The sequence below is a fragment of the Cavia porcellus genome, unplaced genomic scaffold, assembly GCF_034190915.1.
Source record: "Cavia porcellus strain 051 isolate PalLab524CR breed Dunkin Hartley unplaced genomic scaffold, mCavPor4.1 scaffold_28, whole genome shotgun sequence".
In the NCBI taxonomy this organism is placed as follows: Eukaryota; Metazoa; Chordata; class Mammalia; order Rodentia; family Caviidae; genus Cavia; species Cavia porcellus.
This window is the reverse complement of record NW_026947511.1, coordinates 4,008,179-4,027,331: the sequence shown is the minus strand read 5'-3', so window position 1 is coordinate 4,027,331 and position 19,153 is coordinate 4,008,179. Positions and strand designations below refer to the sequence as shown.

At 39.4% G+C, this 19,153-nt stretch overlaps 1 protein-coding gene across 2 annotated transcripts in view; it reads right to left on the bottom strand.

Annotated features, from left to right (window-relative positions):
* Kif11 (kinesin family member 11) overlaps window positions 1-18,408 on the bottom strand; it is a 43,086-nt gene extending 24,678 nt beyond the window's left edge. The window contains exons 1-8 of one of the 2 annotated variants that reach the window (XM_013143800.3): window positions 17,390-18,408; window positions 8,066-8,198; window positions 7,724-7,821; window positions 7,563-7,641; window positions 4,181-4,366; window positions 3,919-4,043; window positions 1,966-2,056; window positions 1,377-1,619 (exon numbers count right to left, since the gene is read on the bottom strand). In XM_013143800.3, the coding sequence (XP_012999254.1) occupies window positions 1,377-1,619; window positions 1,966-2,056; window positions 3,919-4,043; window positions 4,181-4,366; window positions 7,563-7,641; window positions 7,724-7,821; window positions 8,066-8,198; window positions 17,390-17,466 (1,032 nt within the window). In that variant the 5' untranslated portion in view covers window positions 17,467-18,408. The remainder of the gene's footprint in view (window positions 1-1,376; window positions 1,620-1,965; window positions 2,057-3,918; window positions 4,044-4,180; window positions 4,367-7,562; window positions 7,642-7,723; window positions 7,822-8,065; window positions 8,199-17,389) is intronic. The other variant, XM_003462401.4, reaches the window with a different exon arrangement.
* Window positions 18,409-19,153: the final 745 nt, after the last annotated feature.

Sequence of the window (19,153 nt, the reverse complement as noted above, 5' to 3'; positions counted from 1 at the left end):
CTAAACTAAAGAAGCCAGTCATAAAAACACATATAACTGAAATACTGTAGGATGCTATTTATATGAAATGTCCATAAAGGCAAATCAATAGCTACACAAAGTAGTTATAAAGTTGGGTGTTATGGCACATGCCTGTCTTTCCAGCAAATTAGAAGGCTGACAAGAAGGACTGCAAGCTCATAAGCAGCATTAGCAAATTGGCAACAGCCTGTTTGAGACAGACTGACAGACAGACACACACACACAGACACACACACACACACACGAGGGGAAGATAGAGAGAGGGACAGGGAGCGAGAGATAAAACAAGCTAGTCATCCAGCTCAGTAACAGACCAATTGCCTAGCAGGCAAGAGGGCTTCTATTTTACCCTCTACATCCCCTACATTCCCCCAAAGTTAGTAGTATGGAAAATGAAAAGAATGTAAAGTATTTATTGGTAACAATTTTGGAGTAATAAACTGAGATTGGGTCTTGCTATGTAGTGCAGGGTGTCCTTGGACTCACTATGTAGCCCAGGCTGGGTTCGATACAACTCCTAGCATCCTCCTGTCTCAGCCCCCAAGTGCTGGGATTACTGGTGTGTTCCACTACACCTACCCAATAAAAATGTTTTAAACTTAGATTTTAATGATGGTTGCATAACTAAAATCATTAAATTAACATCAAACTCAACCTTGCACTTGCCAGGCAGGTACTGTGTTGCTGAGCTACATCCCTGGCCCAACAAATATTTTTTTAAATGAAAGAGGAGTTGGAAGGGCTGGGGATTTAGCTCCGCAGCATAAGTACCTGCCTCACAAGCGCACAGTACTGAGTCTGATCCTTAGTACAAAAAAAAGTCTCTTAAGTTTTGGGATGGGGGTTTAGCTCAGTGGCACAAGTGCCTGCCTGGCAAACACGAGGTCATTAGTTCAATCCCTGGTACCAGGAAAAAAAAAAAGTGGATTTGGAGACCTAAAATCTTTTCTAATATCATTTAAAGCAGACAATAAGAGCCAATTTATCATCTTTGTTAGATCTCTAGCTTTTCCCCTTTTTCTACATATTCAATCTCAATTCCAGAGCTAAGCAGCTTCCGTAATAGCCCCGTTCGTTCACCTGACCCTCCCTGAGTTCTCAGTGAAATCCCCTCAAACTAGCCACTGCTGTGGATCCAAAGTAATTTTCTTTGACGTCAATATAGAAAAGTCATTAATAATTATAAATTAAACTTTTTTGTAGCAGTATCCTCTAAGATATGTCCATATACAACATCCAGATTCTTTTACATTATAGTATAAAATGAACGAAGCCAGTAATAAACTTTTAAAATATGTGGTAGCTCAATAACACTTATAGCTCCTACACTTGCAGTTTCTTGTCAAAGGGCTTACCTCAAGATTGACAGACGCAGGAGAAACCGTGGCAATTATAGACGTTCTGGTGCGGCCCCCGAGAGAATCTTGAAGGATTCGAGTTAGCTTAGATTCTCGATAAGGAACATGAGGTGTTTTTTCTACAAGAGCAGTAATCACCCTTCCCAAAGTCAGCAGGGACTGATTGATATTTCCAGCTTCCCGGGCTCTCTTGTCAACAGCTCCAGAACGGCCAATGTTTTCGCTGCCCGCCAAGTCAACCTTGAATTTTAAAAATAAAAAGTCAATCCACTGCATTTAGATTCAAAGATTTTCACCTTCCATTACATACAATGTGCTAAACATCCAGCAAAATTAATTTTTTGTAACAAATTTCTTCTCCCACTATGAAATCAACAACCAAGTAACTACAAACATATCATCTGTAAGATAAAATTTCAAACTGCTCTTGAGGTTGACAAGAATTAAACAGTGGGGCCGGGCATTTAGCTCAGTGGCTTAAGTACTTGCCTCATAAGCATAACGTTGTGAGTTCGAGTCCCCGGACCCAAAACAAAACAAAACAAAAAAAATAATTAAACAGTGATGATATTAGGTAAAGACTTACCAAGTTCAACTTTCCAATTTTAACAAGTTCTTCTCCATCAATTGTAGTTTCTTTCATGTGTATTGTAACAGAAAAAACTGAGTGGGACCGACTAGAAAACAAGACAAAGTTGTCCATTCATTACAAAGTAAAGCATTATTTGCTTCCCATAAAATACTAAAAACAGTAAAGAAAGCTCTAAATTCATAAGGCTACACAGAAAATATTATTAAATAGGAGACAGCAATAAGATTTTGGAAAATAAGAGGTAAAAGAACAATGCTTAGGTTTTTGCTGTCTCGTACACAATGCCTGCAGGGAACACTCCACTAAGTTACCAGGAAATACACTAACAGATCCTGAATTTTCAGACACCTCTGAAAGCTGGATGTGGGGCATGGTCAGGACAGTTGCCTGCTGTTTCAGATATAAAGGCTCTCAATTGGTTTCCCTATTCATCAGAACCACTACTATGTCATTACCATAAGTTCAAATAGTACTAGGCAAGCAGTCAGAGTACTCCCCACTCCATGTCAACAGCTGTGTAAGTACATTCTCCTGCTTTGAGAAAGTCCCAGAAATAGGTAGTTCTTTTTCCTCAACAGTAAAAGCAGCAAATAGCAGACCACTAAAATAATCCCTGCTAGAATCTAAAGTGTTGAAAAGGCTGTTTGGTGGCACGTATGTATAATTCTAGCTACTAAGGAAGCTGAATCAGAAGGACTGAAAGTTTAAGGCCTCTGCCTCAAAAATCAAGGTTGGGGATTTAACTCTAGTAGAGCATTTCCTTAGCAGTCATAGGACCTGGGTCCAGCCCTGGTCGCAGATGCACGCAAACACAAACACAACCTGTTCAAAGTATACCTTATGCTAAATAAATACTGACATTCGGATATTACTTTATCTTCTAGATAAAAATTAGACAGATGCCCCAAGACATCTTTCTTTTCTTGTCAACAGCCACTGATAAGCATCATTATGATTGTTACTATTGTTGACAATTGGTAGAGAATATGCTTTTAATTTTTTCCTTTGTATTTTTCATGTTATTTAAAAAGCTCTATAAGTAGCCTTTTTTTTTTCTTCTCTCTTTGGTAGTACTGGTGATTGAACCCAGAGCCTTCAACTGAGCTATATCCCTAAGCTTTTTATTTTTTCTTTTGAGACAGGTTGCCCCATGTGTGCAATTCTCTTGCCTCAGACTCCAGAGTAGCTGGGCTTAGAGGTATGTACACCACACCCACCAGAGTATACCTATTGCAGAAATTATTTAAATTATTTTAAGTTGCAGAAAGGGAGAAAGGACAAAGACTGCCATAAATGAAACTATAAGTCTAAGTTATAATACTCATCTCATGGTTTTCTATCATTACCCACCAATCTCTAATCTAGAATTATAGAATTAATGCAATTAAGCACAGAAATCAATGCTGATTTGGGAAAAATGAATTAATTTTTCCTTCCTTTATGACACACATTCATAAAAAGTGATCTTTACTCAAGGCTACATAAGAAAAAAGGAGTTCTTAAGTCATACAAATTTATGGAGTAGAAAGTTTGTATTTCAGTGAAAGACACTTAGAGAAAAAAATCCATTCCTTTCTCCCCTGCAAAAAGCCAGTTTTAGTCATCTTGTGTCTCTGAACACATTAAATGAAGTCATTTTCAAATAATGATTTGACCCAGGTACGGCAGTGCAAGCTTGTAAATCAAAGCACTCCGGGAAGCTGAGGCAGGAAGATCAAAAGCTGAAGTCTCACCTGGGTAACTTAATGACTTAGAAAAACCTTACCTCAAAATAAAAAGTAGGCCAGGCGGGGTGCACACACCTGGAGTCCAGCCCTTGGGAAGCTGAGACAGCAAGGTCGTGGGTAAGTTTGAGGCCAGTCCGGGCTCCACAGTGAGTTCGAAGCCAGCCTGAACTGCCCAAGACCTTGCCTTCAAAACAGAACAGAGCGGAACACGGTCTCCGACCTGGAGTAAGCGTTCATCAGGGTTGCTGCAGTCGTCCTTTTCGCTGCTCCCTTCTCCAGAATTTGATAGACTTCATCCTTATTGTGTACTGCAATTTCTTCTAACCCTTTGATTATCACTCCTCTCTGACCAAAGAGCAAAAGAACACTCCATTAAACTGGTTAAAAAACAAAAACAAAAATGATAACAAAAAACTACACTGACCTCTTAAAGTCTCACCCATTAAAATTTGGAAACATTCCATTTTAGAAGGCCGAGTTACCTTGTTACGGGGATCATCAAACATTTGTAGTCGCTCAGAAACATCAGAAGAAGGATTAAGAAGATCAAAAAGTTCTTCGTTATAGATTTCCAAAAGAGACACTTTGACTGAAAATTCAGTACCATTATCAGTAAGCGTCTCAAAAATTTGATGAAGTGTACGTGGAATTATACCAGCCAATGGATCCTGAAATTGTAATGTTAAATAAGGATTAAAATAAAAGTGGCAAAACACCATATAATAAAGGGCTCTTTTAAAGTACATTTTAAAGGGTCTGGGGGTTTAGCTCAGCAGCATGAGCGCCTACCTGGCTAGCGTGAGGTTGTGAGTTTGATCCCCAGTTACTCCCCACAAAAAGCAAAACAATAAAACTCCAATAAAAAAAAAAAGTACATTAAAAAAAATGTTTAAACATAAACACAGTCAGCTCTCCACATCACTGGTTCTGCATTTTACTAACCACGTATAGAAAAATATTTGATTTTTTTTTTGTCTTTTTCGTTTTTATCGGTACCAGGGATCGAACTCACGACTGCCTGCTTGCAAGGTGGGCGCTTATGCCGCTGAGCTAAATCCCCAGCCCCCCCCCCCTCTTTTTTTTTGTCTTTTTAGAAAAATATTTGAAAAGAATTATTACATCTAGGGCTGGGGATTTAGCTCAGCAGCATAAGCTGCCTTGCAAGTGCTCAGTTGTGAGTCCAATCCCCAGTACCAAAAAAAAAAAGAAACATTACACCTATACTGAACATGTAGTATTTATAATTATTTGTTTCCTAACAATATAGTATAAAAGCTGCTTATATAACATTTATATTGTATTAAGTATTGTAAGTACCTAACCATGTAGAGATGATTTAGGTATATGAGAGGATGGACAAAGATTTTATGGAATACAGTACCATTTAAGAGATGTGGGGCCGGGGATTAGCTCAGCGGCATAAGCACCTGCCTGGCAAGTGTGAGATCCTGAGTTCGATCCTGGTACCGCAAAAAAAAAAAAGCCGGGCATGGTGGCTCACGCCAGTAATCCCAGCACTCAGGAGGCTGAGGTGGGAGGATCGTTGCGAGTTCGAGACCAGCCTGGGCTACAAAGTGAGCTCAAGGCCAGCCTGAACTACATAACAAGACCTCGTCTCAAAAGACAAAAAAAAAAAAAAAAGAGAGAGATGTGAGCATTGAGTTTTCGGTATGGGAAGAGGAGAAGCAGTAGTTACTCTGGAAGAAACTCCCATGGGTACTAAGGGAAAACTGTATGCCAAAACAGATTAAAAACATAATACTCTTCAAACATCATACATATTATCTCTTCACCTGAGAAGTGCACAGATACCAACCGAAACAAGCTACTTTATAGAACTTTTTCTTTTTTTAAATTGCAGTACTGCTGACTGAAGCCTTCACACCAGACTGCATCCTGAGCTCTTTACTTTCCTTTTTAATTCTGAGACAGGATCTCTTTCAGTTGTCCAGGCTGGGTTCAAACTTGCAAAGGACCAAGCTACTTAAAAAGCCAAGTTAAATAATTCTTTCTGACTTGCTTCAAAGTAAATAATACCACCATTTAAATTTAAAAAATGGCCCACTGATGAGTACATTTTCCAATTCTGACATAAAACAAGGATGTTTCTCAGATGTGTCTTTAACAAAACTGTTAAGTCTCTAAATTTTGAAACTATAAGCAATTTAATATTCCCATGGTTATAACTTCATAATTTTATTAATCATATGTAACATAAGTCAATGACTGAGTTCCAAAACCACTAGAAAAAACTTATCTAAATGTTAATAACTTGGAGAATTAACTAGCTCATCTAATCACATTTGATGAACATCTTTGTAACATATTACGTGCTTTCTACAGTATTAATACAACGATCTTCATGTCTTGCACACTTGAGGCTTCATTAATAAAGTACCGCACCATCCCTGGCTGTGGTTTTACTTCCTCACCACAAAGCTGTTCCCTTAAACGTACTGCTTTCCCACCATGTTACCCCTTAGACATTGTTTTATATTCTGCAGTTTCAGTTACTCACTTTAACTACAGTCTAAAAATATTCCATGAAAAGCTCAGTAAATGAGCAATTTATAAGTTTTAATGCTGCACCTGTCAGAACAAATATGTGTGTGGTACTGGAGACTGAAAATACAGTCTTGCAAAAGCTAGGCAAGCACTCTGCCATTGAGCTACATGTCCGACCCTCTGTAAAATTTTATTTTGATACAGTTTTGCTAAATTGCTTAAACTGGCCTCAAACTTGTGAGCATCCTGCCTCAGCCTGGTGAGTAGATGGGAGGACAGGGATGTACGAAAGAGCTCACCTGATTGTGCTCCTTTCTGTGTCAGATAATGAAATCTTGCATCACGTGGCTAGGGACATGAAATGACCCAATTGTCCAGCACAGCCACACTATATGCTACTTGCTGTTAGTCACCTGGTAGCCATATAGGTTGTCAGATCAACTCTTCCCGTATCAGAATGCTCATGTTCAAGTAACCATTATTCCCTTAAGATATTTTGCAACCATATTCATATTACAGTATATTATTAAAATTGTTGTATTTTATTATCAGTCACTGTTAATTTTTCATTGTGCCTATTTATAAATCAGCTTCATGACAGTATGTGTACATAGAAAAAACATAGAATATATAGTGTTTGGCACTATCTACTGTTTTAAGCATCCATTGGAAATCTCAGATCACACACAAATGTGGGGAAACCACTGTGTTTTGCTGCAATAATTCTGTCCTAGAGACTTCTCTTTTATCACCTCCACAATGCCCTGTGTGTTAATCCTCTCTTCCCCAATGAGACTATGTTTCTCAAACAGCAGTAAGATATATATATATATATATACATATATATATATATATACACACACACACACACACACATATATATATAAAAGAAAGAATATATATATATACATATATATTTTCTTCTTTTGGCTTTTGAAAAAATGGTCTCTCAACTAGTTGTGGTGGTACACAACTATAATCCTAGCACTTGGGAGGCTGAGGCAGGAGGATTGCTATGAGTTTGAAGCCAGCCTGGGCTACATTGCCAGGCCTTGCCTCAAAAACAAAACAAAACAAAACAAAATGAAATGAAAAAAGGTCTCTCTACATAGCATAATTCAGACCAGCCTTGAACTTGCTATGTAGCCCACGATGGCCTCAAATTCAAGAGACTTCTGCTTCAGCTTTGGGCATGCTGCGGGCATGTGCCACCACATAGATACCTACCATATATTTTAATTTTACTATAGTAGTTTATGTCTAACGTTCTGACATTCTGTATTTCAAGACAGAGGCCCAGAACATGTTTTATTCAGCTAGATTTCAGCCACATTAGAGATAAAATTATGTTACAAATACCTCCTCCCAGGTATATGCTTCGTTAGGTGACCTTTCACCTTCCATTGTAAAGGTTTTTCCAGTACCAGTCTGGCCATATCTGTTAAGATTTAAAACAGTTACATCAAATTAAACACACATCTAAACTTCTTCATCAACTTGAAAAATAATGTCCCACTTACGCAAAGATAGTACAATTATAGCCCATTATAACTTCATCCAGAATCGGACAAACAATACTTCGGTAAAGATCAATTTGTTTGGTAGATGGTCCAAAAACCTAAAAAAAAATTTTTAAAAAATGATGTCTTAAAAGAAAAAGAAAAAAAAATTACTCATGATAATAATTTTTGCTTGTATTATATAATTAAGTAATTCAGCCACTAGAAACCATCTGAGAACTCAAAGAGCCAAGTAAAATTCATAATGGTACACTATATTTCCAGGGGAAATACGTATGTTAGGATTATTTTACAGTAATAGATAATCAAGTAGTATCACCCTTTTAAGAAGCTCTTAAGTACCATATCAAAAGTGTATGTTTTCCTCGAGCTCTTATCAGCCAGTCCTCCAGTTCGAACACTAACTTCTTTCCGTGTTTGATCGCATTCTACTACTGAGTGGGCGTTAGCTTTCCGCTCTGCCAAGTTAAATGGTCTACAAAAAGAAATGCACAAAGTTATCAAAGAACTCTTAGTAGGTGATAAAGGATATTTCCATTAACTTCATTAGTCAAGACAAATGTGAATATAAAATTGTGACTATATTGTTGACTGTAATTAAATGAGTATTAAATGATACTGCTAAAGCACAGTACAATTATAAGGGTCTCAGTTCCCTTACACATCTTCAAAAAAATGTTGGAAGATGTGTACATTACAATTCTAATGCTCCTAGAGAAAATGTTAGAACAATTTAAATTAAGCCAGGTATGATGGTATTTGTCTGAAATCCCAGCACCCAAGAGGCTGAGGCAAGAGGATCACCATAAGTTCAAGGCCAGCCTGGGTTACGTAGTGCATCTTTTTTTTTGGTTTTGTGAGACAAGCTCTTGCTGTATAGTTCAAGCTGCTCCTGAACTCACTATGTAGCCCAGGCTGGCCTCGAACTTGCAGCAATCCTCCTACCTCAGATTCTCAAGTGCTGGCATTATAAGTGTATGCCACCATGTTTTACATAGTGAGAACTTGCCTCAAAAAAAAAAAAAATTTAAAAAATAAAAAAAGAAACAATAAGTGAATTTAAATCTTAAAAAATGCTAAATTTATCTTTCAGAATTTCATTTCCACTATTCTTAAAATCTGATCAGATATGATATAGTAGAAAGAACATGTCAGCTTTGTACTCAAAATTACAACTTTTTGGTGATTATCTGGCTCAAAGTAAAACTAATGTCTAATATGTCAAGTACTTTTTCATGCCAGGTACTCATTTTCTCAACTGCTTATTAAAGTAAACTGTAATTCACTTCATCCTCACGACTTACTGGCTCCATTTCTTTCTTTCTCTGTTTTTTTTTTCAGACAGAGTCTCACTATGTGGCCCAGGCTGGCCTGGAACTCATGACGATCCTCCCTCCAGTCTCTCACATGCTGGGGGTACAGGCATGCGCCACCATGCCCAGCTCTCCATTTTTCAAATGAAGAAACCGATACAGAAGAGCTACGCTGCCCAAGCAGGGGTGTCAGTGGTGTTCGGATCACTATTTGGTCAATACTTTTGTAGTGTCTAAGAGGTATAGTGTACAACATTAATCCTCTGGGGTCCTTCCTTTCCCGCTTCTGCCCTCTCTTACTCCAACCAAGACCACATCAAATTTGCTGAACCTTTCTACAGCACATTTTATATACCTTTCCTAAACATCATCTGTCTTAAAATCATTTGTCTATGCTTCCTAATTGATCTCAGACATGTACAGAGAGAAAAACAAAACTGTTTATTTCCCCAGTGCCCACTACAACACTTAGCATACAATTGGCTTTCAAGTATTTGCTAAACTACTAACAAATGTCATCATCAGAGGAATGCCAGGAAAATTAAAAAGAATCACAGTCCACAGTAGAATTCAGAACACATATATTTGATACACAGCTGGACCAAAGGAAGCCATCTTTTGACCTGAATTCATTTTTCTCAGTAAGAAACAGACATCCTGGAAGGAAGGACCAACCAAGAAATCCTCTTCCCTTGCCACTAGACAAACCAAGTTACCATTTAAAATACTATACCGAGGGGCTGGGGATTTAGTTCAGCGGCATAAGCGCCTGCCTTGCAAGCAGGCAGTGGTGAGTTTGATCCCTGGTACCGATAAAAAAACAAAAAAGACAAAAAAAAAAAAAAAAAAAGTAAATAAAAAAATAAATAAAATACTATACCAAAACTTTTTTGGCATATATGAATCCCTAGCATATTTTTGAGCGTCAAGAAGATCGATATATTAGCTCAGGAAACTTAACTTGGAGGGAATACCTAGTAATGCTGTCATGTGCCAACTGTACTAATGCTTATTAAAATTGTCATATACATGGTATTAAGAATTCAACAAAAAAGCCGGGCGTGGGGGCTCACGCCTGTAAACCCAGCACTCAGGAGGCTGAGGCAGGAGGATCATTGTGAGTTCGAGACCAGCCTGGACTACAAAGTAAGCTCAAGGCCAGCCTGAATTGCATAGTGAAACCCTGTTTCAGGAAAAAAAAAAAAAAAAAAAAAAAAAAGAATTCAACAAAACCCACGTCAAACCTAACTTATACTGAAGTAGGCCAAGAGAACCATCAGCAGAGCAAAATGCCCTCACGTGGTTAAAGCTTTTCCAATTAGTGTATTATTACTGGCTTTCCTAATCTCTTGCCTGGACATGTGATTAGGTTATTAAGTCAAACATTCAAACTGTCAGAACTGACAACTGAGTAGTTGGAAATCCACAGGGATTACACATTGCTAGAACTGATGGAAATCTTTGGAGAGGAACGTTAAGGACTATCTATACTATCAGAAACAGTACTGCCAAGCCACTATTTTTCCTACTCAGAACTTTCTATTCAGAAAGTACAAGGTTTCTATTGATCACCCCAACAAATTTATCAATTTATTGGCATTACTGTAGCTATGTAAAAGCTCAAACCATGAAAATGGTGAGGGGCTGGGTATGGTGGTGCACGCCTGTAATCCTACCACTCAGGAGGATGAGGCAGGAGGATCACTGTTAGGCCAGCTTGATCTACAAAGTGAGTTCAAGGCCAGCCTAAACCGCACAGTGAAACTCTGTGTCAAAAAAAGCAAAAGAAAAAGAAGAAAAGAAAAGAAAGGGGCAGGGGGAGAGAACAGTGGAGGGAAAGAGAAATTGAGGAAAGTCAATCAATCAGTCTATTTATTATTGGTAGAACACTTTTATCAGCATGTGTAAGGCCTTGGCTTCAATTCTCAGTACTTAAATACAAAAAAAAGAACAAATTCTTGTCTTGTGGAGAAGTGCCAATTTCATTCATTCCACAAAAAGTCTTCCAGTACTTATTACAGATAGACAATGGGAATAGAGCAAAGACTAAAGCAAGAAATCAAAGCCAGCCTGCCCTAAATAGCAAGACCTTGTCTCAAAAAGACAAAAAAAAAAAAAAAAAAAAAGTGACCATGGAGGAAGACAGGTAGTTTCTATTTTAGGGTCGCTAGAAAATTCTTCTCAGATAAAGATATTTCAGCAGAATATGCAATGTAAGGAAATGTAGATATTTTGATGGAAAGGCTTTTCTGGCAGACAGAACAAAAACTGGAAAGGAACTGAGATGAAAAGCAAAATACACACTTTAAAAATGTGTAGGTGCTTAAATAATTAACACTTGAAGAAATCACAAGGGGAATCTGAAAATACTTAGAGATAAATATAAATGAAAACACAACATACCAACCAAAACTGCTATCATGCAACAAAAACATGGCTAAGAGGGAAATTTATACCACAAGTCCTTAATATTAGAAAATAAGCTCTTAGGGGGGTGGCTCAGTGGTAGAGTCCATGCCTTTCAGGCCCAACACCCTGGGTTCCATCCCTAGCATGGCAAGGCAAAACAAAAAAAAAAATAATAAGCCAAAATCACAGCAAGGCATGAAGGAATGTGCCCTTAGCCTTCAGCACTCCTGAGGTTGAGACAAAAAGATCTCAAGTTCGAGGCCAGCCTGGGATGCATAGCTATTTTAAAGCAAACCCGAATGACATGCTAAGGTCTCAAAAAAACCAAAGTCAAAACCAAACAAAGATCTCACATCAATTCCCCTCACTTTATAATTTAAGAAACTAGAAAAAGAACAAAGTCATTCAAGACAAGAGGAACAAAGAATAGAGAGAAAGGGGGAAAAGACAAAAAATTAATAAAAATAACAAAATTGGTAAGTCCTTAGCTAGATGGACAGAGGGAAAAAAAGACAGGAGACAGCTGGGTGCAGTGGCACCTATTCATAATCCCCCCTGTTTGGCTGGCTGAGGCAAGTAGATTGGAGCTCCAGGACAATGTGACCCTCTCTCAAAAATACAAAGGGTTCCCTTTTTACCTGCTCCACCCTCTGCCTATTCCTGCTGCTACTGTCCCACAATCTTCAATAAAGATAGCTACTTCCTACATACTAAAACCAAGACAAAAGGTTGAGGATATAGTTCAGTGGTACAGCACCCCTTGGTTAAATCCCCTGTATCACAAAAAGTAAAACAAAAAGAAAAATCACTCTCTACAGAGACGCCATGCAAAAAGAAAAGAAAAGAAAAGAAAAATCACATCAACAAAAACCACATGTAATCCCAGCACTTTGGGAGGCTAAAGAAGGAGAATCACAAATTTGAGCTCAGCCAAGCCAAGAGATTTAGCAACATCCTATCTCAAAATAAAAAATAACTGGGTTGGGGATGTAGCTCCGTGTGAAGGCCGTGGAGGGTGCATGCTTCCAGATTCCAAAATTTACCACAAAGGTACAGTAATCAAAACTGTGGTAAAATCCAGGCACGGTGGCGCAAACCTGTAATCCTAGCACCTTTGCCAAATTTGACGTCAGCCTGAGCTACAAAGTGGACTTAAGGTCCACGTGAACTAGAGTGAAATCCCATCTCAAAAAGACACACACACACACACACACACACACACACACACACACACACACAAGTAGTATGTGGTACTAGCATAAAGACAGTAACACAGACAAAGGAAAGAGAACAGAACCCTACCCTCTCCCAGTTCTCTCATATGCAAGCAAAGTAGTTTTGACAAGGGCACCAAGGTGATTCAACAAATTGTGCTGGGAAAACTGGTCATCCACATGCAAAACAGCGAAGTTGGCTGGGCATGGTGGCATGTACCTATAATCCCAGTACTCAGGAGGCTGCGACAGGAACATAGCCAAGGCCAGCCTGGGTTATACTGTGAACTCAAAACTAGCCTCGACTACAAGGCAAGACTCTGTCTCAAAAAGAAAAAAAAAAAAAAAGAAGTTGGACCCTTATCTAACTAACACTGTATACAAAAATTAACTTCAAATGGGCTTAAGACTAAAGACACCAGAAACTAACCAGAAACTATACAACTCAGAAGAAAGGACAGGGCACAGATTTCATGACACTGGATTTACAATGATTTGGATGTCACACCAAAGGCACAAACAACAACTGAAATAGACAAGTTGGACTGCATCAGAGAATGTTTAGATTTGTGCATCAAAAAACAGTATCAGCAGGGAATGGTGACACATGATTGTAAAGCCAGCACTCCAGGAGACTGACAATTGCAAATTCAAACCTGGCCTAGTCAGTTTAGATCCTGTCTCAAAAAGATAAAATACAGGCCAAGAGACCTTTCTCGAATGGGAAGGGGATCAACAGATTGAGGGAAGGCAGAGAGGGGAAGGAAAAGAGATGAAAAAGATGTATCACTGATATATTCCAATTCCACATATGAAATACAAACGTTGTGTACTACACACACACACACACACACACACACACAAACATTGTGTACCATAATAGTGCAGATATTCCTTGTTGAGTGACCTGTTTGCCAGCTGTTTGGATTTATGACCTGTTCTTTTTGTTTTTTTCTACACAGTTCTGTACATCTTGTTTATAGAGACTCTATGTCTTTTTTTGGTACAGTACATCTTAATACAGTACTGTAATTTTGCTGATTATAATACACAGTACAGTAGTTTTATGTTGTGTTATACATTACAGTTCTGCATGTAAGAGTTATGCAAATAAAAGCAGTCATCCAGCTGGAGTTTCCTTTGACCATTTCTTTGTTGAGAATATTGTAATGTATATACAAGTCTTCATTTTGTGACTAATTCCTCTAATGATCTACTCATGGTAACTGGACTGTCATTAAATGAGGGAAAATTTTAAAGCTTAAAAGTAAAGAAAAAAAAGGGGGCCAGGGATTTAGCTTAGTGGCGTAAGCACCTGCCTGGCATGGAGGTTGTGATTTCAATCCCTGGTATCCCCCCTGCCAAAACATTTTGAGCATAAACCAGGTGTGGTGGCTCATGCCTGTAATCCCAGCACTTGGGAGGCTGAGGTGGGAGGATAGTTGCGAGTTCGAGACCAGCCTGAGCTATTGAGGCTGAGCTACAAAGTGAGCTCAAGGCCAGCCTGAACTGCATAGCAAAACCCTGTCTCAAAAAAAAAAAAAAAAAAAAGATTTTGAGCATAATAAAAACATTTGAAAGATTTTCAAAAACTAAGCTGGGGATGTAGCTCAGCAGGAAGGCCTTAGATGTATAAAGACAATCCACAAAATGGGTAAAAACTGTGCACATCATATATTTGAAAAGCGATTAACATCTTGACTATACAGACATCCTAAAAAGTCAATAATAAAATCCAATTTAAAACTCACATAGACATTTCCTCAAAAATGCAGAAATGGGTAATAACCACATGAAAAGATGGGAAATGCAAACCAAAACTATAAAGAAATAACACTTCTACTAGTGTGGCTATACAATAAGAGTTGGTGAAGATGTGACAAACTGAGACACTTCTGCATTGTTGGAAGAAACAAAATGATACAGCCACTGTTAAAAATAGGATGTTAGCTCCTCAAAAAATTAAGAATTATTGTGTGATCTAGCAATTCTATTTCTGGCTAAACAACCAAAAACACAAATTGATATCCCAACAGCATTAGTCACAGAATCTAAATTGTGAAAGCAATCCAAGTATCCACTGAAAAAATGACTGAACAATAAGTGATACGTGCATGTAAGAACATATTACACACGTTTAACTGGATGGTGCTGATAAAAAAAAAAAGAACATATTACACAGCCTTTGAAAGTGAAGGAAATTCTAGCTTACACTAGGAAGGCTATTTGAAGGAGAAAAGTAAATACAAAAGAAAAAAAAACAAAGCAAACAAACCTCTTTATACTAAAATTATTGTACATATGTTAGGCATAACCTAAGCACTTTCTGCTGGTAATTAAGTCAAAGAAATCTCTTCTAAGGCATGTGTTACAAGTTAATAATTATCTGTTGAGTGGGAAGGAAGAGGAATCCATAGCAGGCTCCAGCAATACTCTTTCCTTAAATTCTTTTTTTTTTTTGGTCTTTTTTTTTTCGGTACCAGGGATCGAACTCACGACTACCTGCTTGCAAGGCAGGTGCTTATGCCACTGAGCTAAATCTCCAGCCTCACTTTCCTTAAATTCTTAAGTGGGGGTGATGGATACATACATATTTGATGTAGTGTTTTTTCTTTTTGATGCAATATTCTTCCTTTTTTTTTTTTTTTTTTTTTTGGTACTGGGGATTGAACTCACGACCTTGCGCTTGCCAAGCAGGCAGTACACCACTGAGCTAAATCCCCAGCTGATGCAATATTCTTTAGCACATTTTTTTAAAAATTTATTTTATTTTGGCTTTTTAACAGTGTCTCATTATGTAGCCCAGGCTGGCCTCAAACTCATGGCTACTGTCCTGACTCAGCCACCTGAGTGCTGGGATTAAAGGTGTGGGCCACCATGCCCAGCTGTAGAATGTTTTATAAGTCTACACTATTTTACAGGTAACAATAATAAAAGCAATCAAATGTTAAGCATGCTGGCCCGCACTTGTAATCCTAGCACCTGGGACCAAGGAAAGTGCGGTGAGTTTGAGGCCTGCCTGGAATACAGAGACCTTGTCAAAAAAGAAGCCACCACGGGGCTGGGGATTTAGCTCAGGCATAAGTGCCTGCCTTGCAAGCAGGCAGTCGTGAGTTCGATCCCTGGTACCGATGATAAAAAAAAAAAAAAAAAAAAAAACCACTTAAAAAAGAAGCCACCAGAAAGATCCAAAATAATTAACATCACATACAAGTTATATAATCTGGCTTTATTATACAAAATTATTTAAAAATCTGCATTTCATATATATGCTGTTGATCTAAAAAATTTTTTTAAATCTTCAAAAACAAAAGCCCTAAACCATAACTGCTAAGTGTCCTTGGCCAGGTAACCAGCAAATTTCCTTTCCGAAAGGTAGTTTAGAAACTTTTAGGTGTTGCCTTTGATATCTAAAGTTCAATTCACCACAGCTACAAAAAAAACCAAAAGTTTTCTTTTAATTTTAGAACATTTTCAGATTCACAGAAAAGTTTAGAGAAAAGCAGACACATAATATATATATATTAATGAACTGCAGAGAGCCTCTAAAAATTTAGATGTCAAAGTCTAACAAGTTACTACAACTATGTTATCCCTCTCTACCTCATTTTAAAATTGAGACATTAAGAGTAGGTGGGACTTTCTGTAGTTCCAGCTACCTGGGAGGCTGAGGCAGCAAAGTCACTTGAACACAGGAGTTTGGAGCCAGAATGGAAAATATAGCAAGACTCTATCTCAGAAAAGAGGAAAGAGAAAAGAAAGAAAAAGAGTGAGAGAGAAATTGAGAAGTTATGTGGAAGCCAATGAGGACAGCTGAACACCTGTATAGAACCTGTCCCAGAAGTTAGTTCATACTAAACAGAAGAACAGTCAGAAGAGTGAGTAGTAAAATTCCTGTGCCGCCAGATACCTACACTAAATTGTCTTGATCTTCATAAAATCACTTTTTAACTTATAATGTTTAAGTTCAGTAATGTGCATTTTTAGTAGACATGAAAAATAAAGAGAACACATGATTGATTACTAATTTCGAAGTGATACAGACGACAACCCCAAAGTAAGGTGGCAAAACAGGTATACAGCCTATTTTCTTACTGACAAACTGCATGAAGTAGCACAGAAAAGTGAAGCGTAAATGTTTATAGACATTAAAACGCACATTGAACGCACGTTTCAGTAAAGAAAAAAAGAACGATCAAATTCCTCTTCTGAATACCAGTCTAACTATAACCTCATGTAAACATCTAAAAGTAGGGCCGGGCGTGGTGGCGCACGTCTGTAATGCCAGCACTGCGGAGACTGGGACCCAAGATCGTATCAGATACGAGGCCAGCTGGGCTACACATTAGTGAGTTCAAGGCTAGCTTTAAGTACAATAGCGAGCTCTCATCTCAAAAAAGCAAAACAAACATCTAAAAGTAGACTCTAAAAAGAAAGAAAGTAAACAAATAGAGTAGACTCTAGCCAGGCGTGGGGGCGCACACCTGTAATCCCCGCCTTCGGGAGACTGCGGCAGGACTATCGGGAGTCGGAGGCCGACCACAAGTACGCAGCGAGACCCCGTCTCAAAAATAAAGTCGACTTAATTTGGATCCTACCGCACGCTGGTCATTTTTATCAAACAGAACTCGGGAAACCAAAATCAGATGTGATCCCCGAGCCTGGAACAGTACAGAAGGGAGCACAGCAGCAGAGCCCCGGCGCTCCGAACGCTGCCAGCTTCTCCTTACCTGCATCTCACCACTACTTGGATGTTCTTCCCCTTATCGTCTTTCTTCTTCGCAGAGGAATTCGGCTGGGACGCCATGACTGCCCCAGTCAAGTCAAAGCCTGCCCGCGGATTTGAACCGCGTCGGGCACGGAGGGGATACGCTTCAGGTGCGGACCCAGCTGCCCGCCTCCTCTGCCGGGTGTTGACTGGGCCAGGAGGATCCACGCAAGCAGCTCCGCGTCCCGGTCCCACCCGAGACTCTTAACAGGTCGTGGCGCAAGTCTCCTAACAGCCCGACAACTGAACCTCCAATCACGTCCCAGTCTCGGACCAGACTAACGACTCCGCGCCTCAATTTGAAAATGCAGCCAAGTTGCCAATAGCAGCGCGAGTGCGCAAGGCACCACGGGAATGGTGTCGTCGCTGCAGTCCAGCCTCCGGGCTGGGGCTCGCGGGAAAGTGAGAAGCCGTGAAGATCCTCAGACCTAGGACTCCTTGTGTAGAAGAGTTGTAGGAATGCAGTGTGGTCTTTCAGTGTGTCCTTGCTCAAGTTACATAATTACTTTAACCCAGAATTCCCTCAAATGAAAACGGAGATAAAAAGAACCGTCCCAGAGGGCTGTGATGAGAACTGATGAGCTTGTACGGTAAGTTAGATCAGCCCAGTGTGCGCTAAGGAAAGGCCGGCCGTGGTTGTAATATAAAATAAGAGTTGTGTGGAAGCACAGAAGAGAGGTCTACTTCGAGCCGCCTTCTCGGAGGCAGCATCCACAATAGTCCTAAAGTATAGGTAGGAAGTGTTAAGCATCAAGGGTACCACACGCTGTACCAAATCGTGAAGTAGACAGTGAATGTCACTTAGAGGATTGTGAACTTATCCCTTAGTTGATGAGGCGTCATCGTTAAGAGGTTCCAAGCGACAAAGCAAGGATTTCCAATTTTAAGAAGCTGCTCTGCGACTTTCACTTGGGTTTGGCGGAAATTAGACATATGCGCAAGCGGAGCCTACAACTCCCAGCATGCCACGCACACTGCTTACGGCCTTGCCTCCGGCTCTCCGTAGGAGCGCTTTAAAGGGGACTGGGTCATTTAAAGAGCCTGTTTTGGGATGAGAAAATGCTGCATCGATGCCTACTCATTGAACTAGTCCTGGAGCTACCTTTCTGGGCCACACAGCCAACAGAAACCTACAAGTCATTTTAGTCTCTTATGTAACAGCCAGGTGCACTGGAAAACTTTCCTATACTATACCCTTCGTGTGCCTCCACCTAAAAACACCTGCAGCTCAGACCGCTGGTTATAGCCATTCTGCATAGCTGTGTACTGGTAACTCCCCTCAGGTGACTCACTGGCAGCTTTAAAATGGACCTATCCCAATCGAGCTTTTTATATCTTTATCTGCACCCTGTTCTTTCTCATCTGTACTCCTGGTGCTGACCAAAACTTTTGGCTCCTCAAAGTCCAGGACAATCCTGTTTCTTTCATCTCTCCTGTTACTGCTCTAATGCAAGGTGTTTATTATTTTTCCTTAAGAAATTTAAGAGGCCATCGATTTCCCTTCTGCTCTTTTCTCGTTCGCTACTACATTCATATAGCAAGGAAAATAGCTTCTAAAAAGTAATTATGCACTTCATCTGCACCTCTATCCCCAGGAATAGTGAACCCAGGCCCGATGCACTGAGCAACATCCTAGGGTCTCACCAGGTCACTAATATGCCCAGACTGGAGTCAAATGTGTGATCCCAGTGCCTCAGCCTCCTAGAGTACTGGGATTACAGGTGTG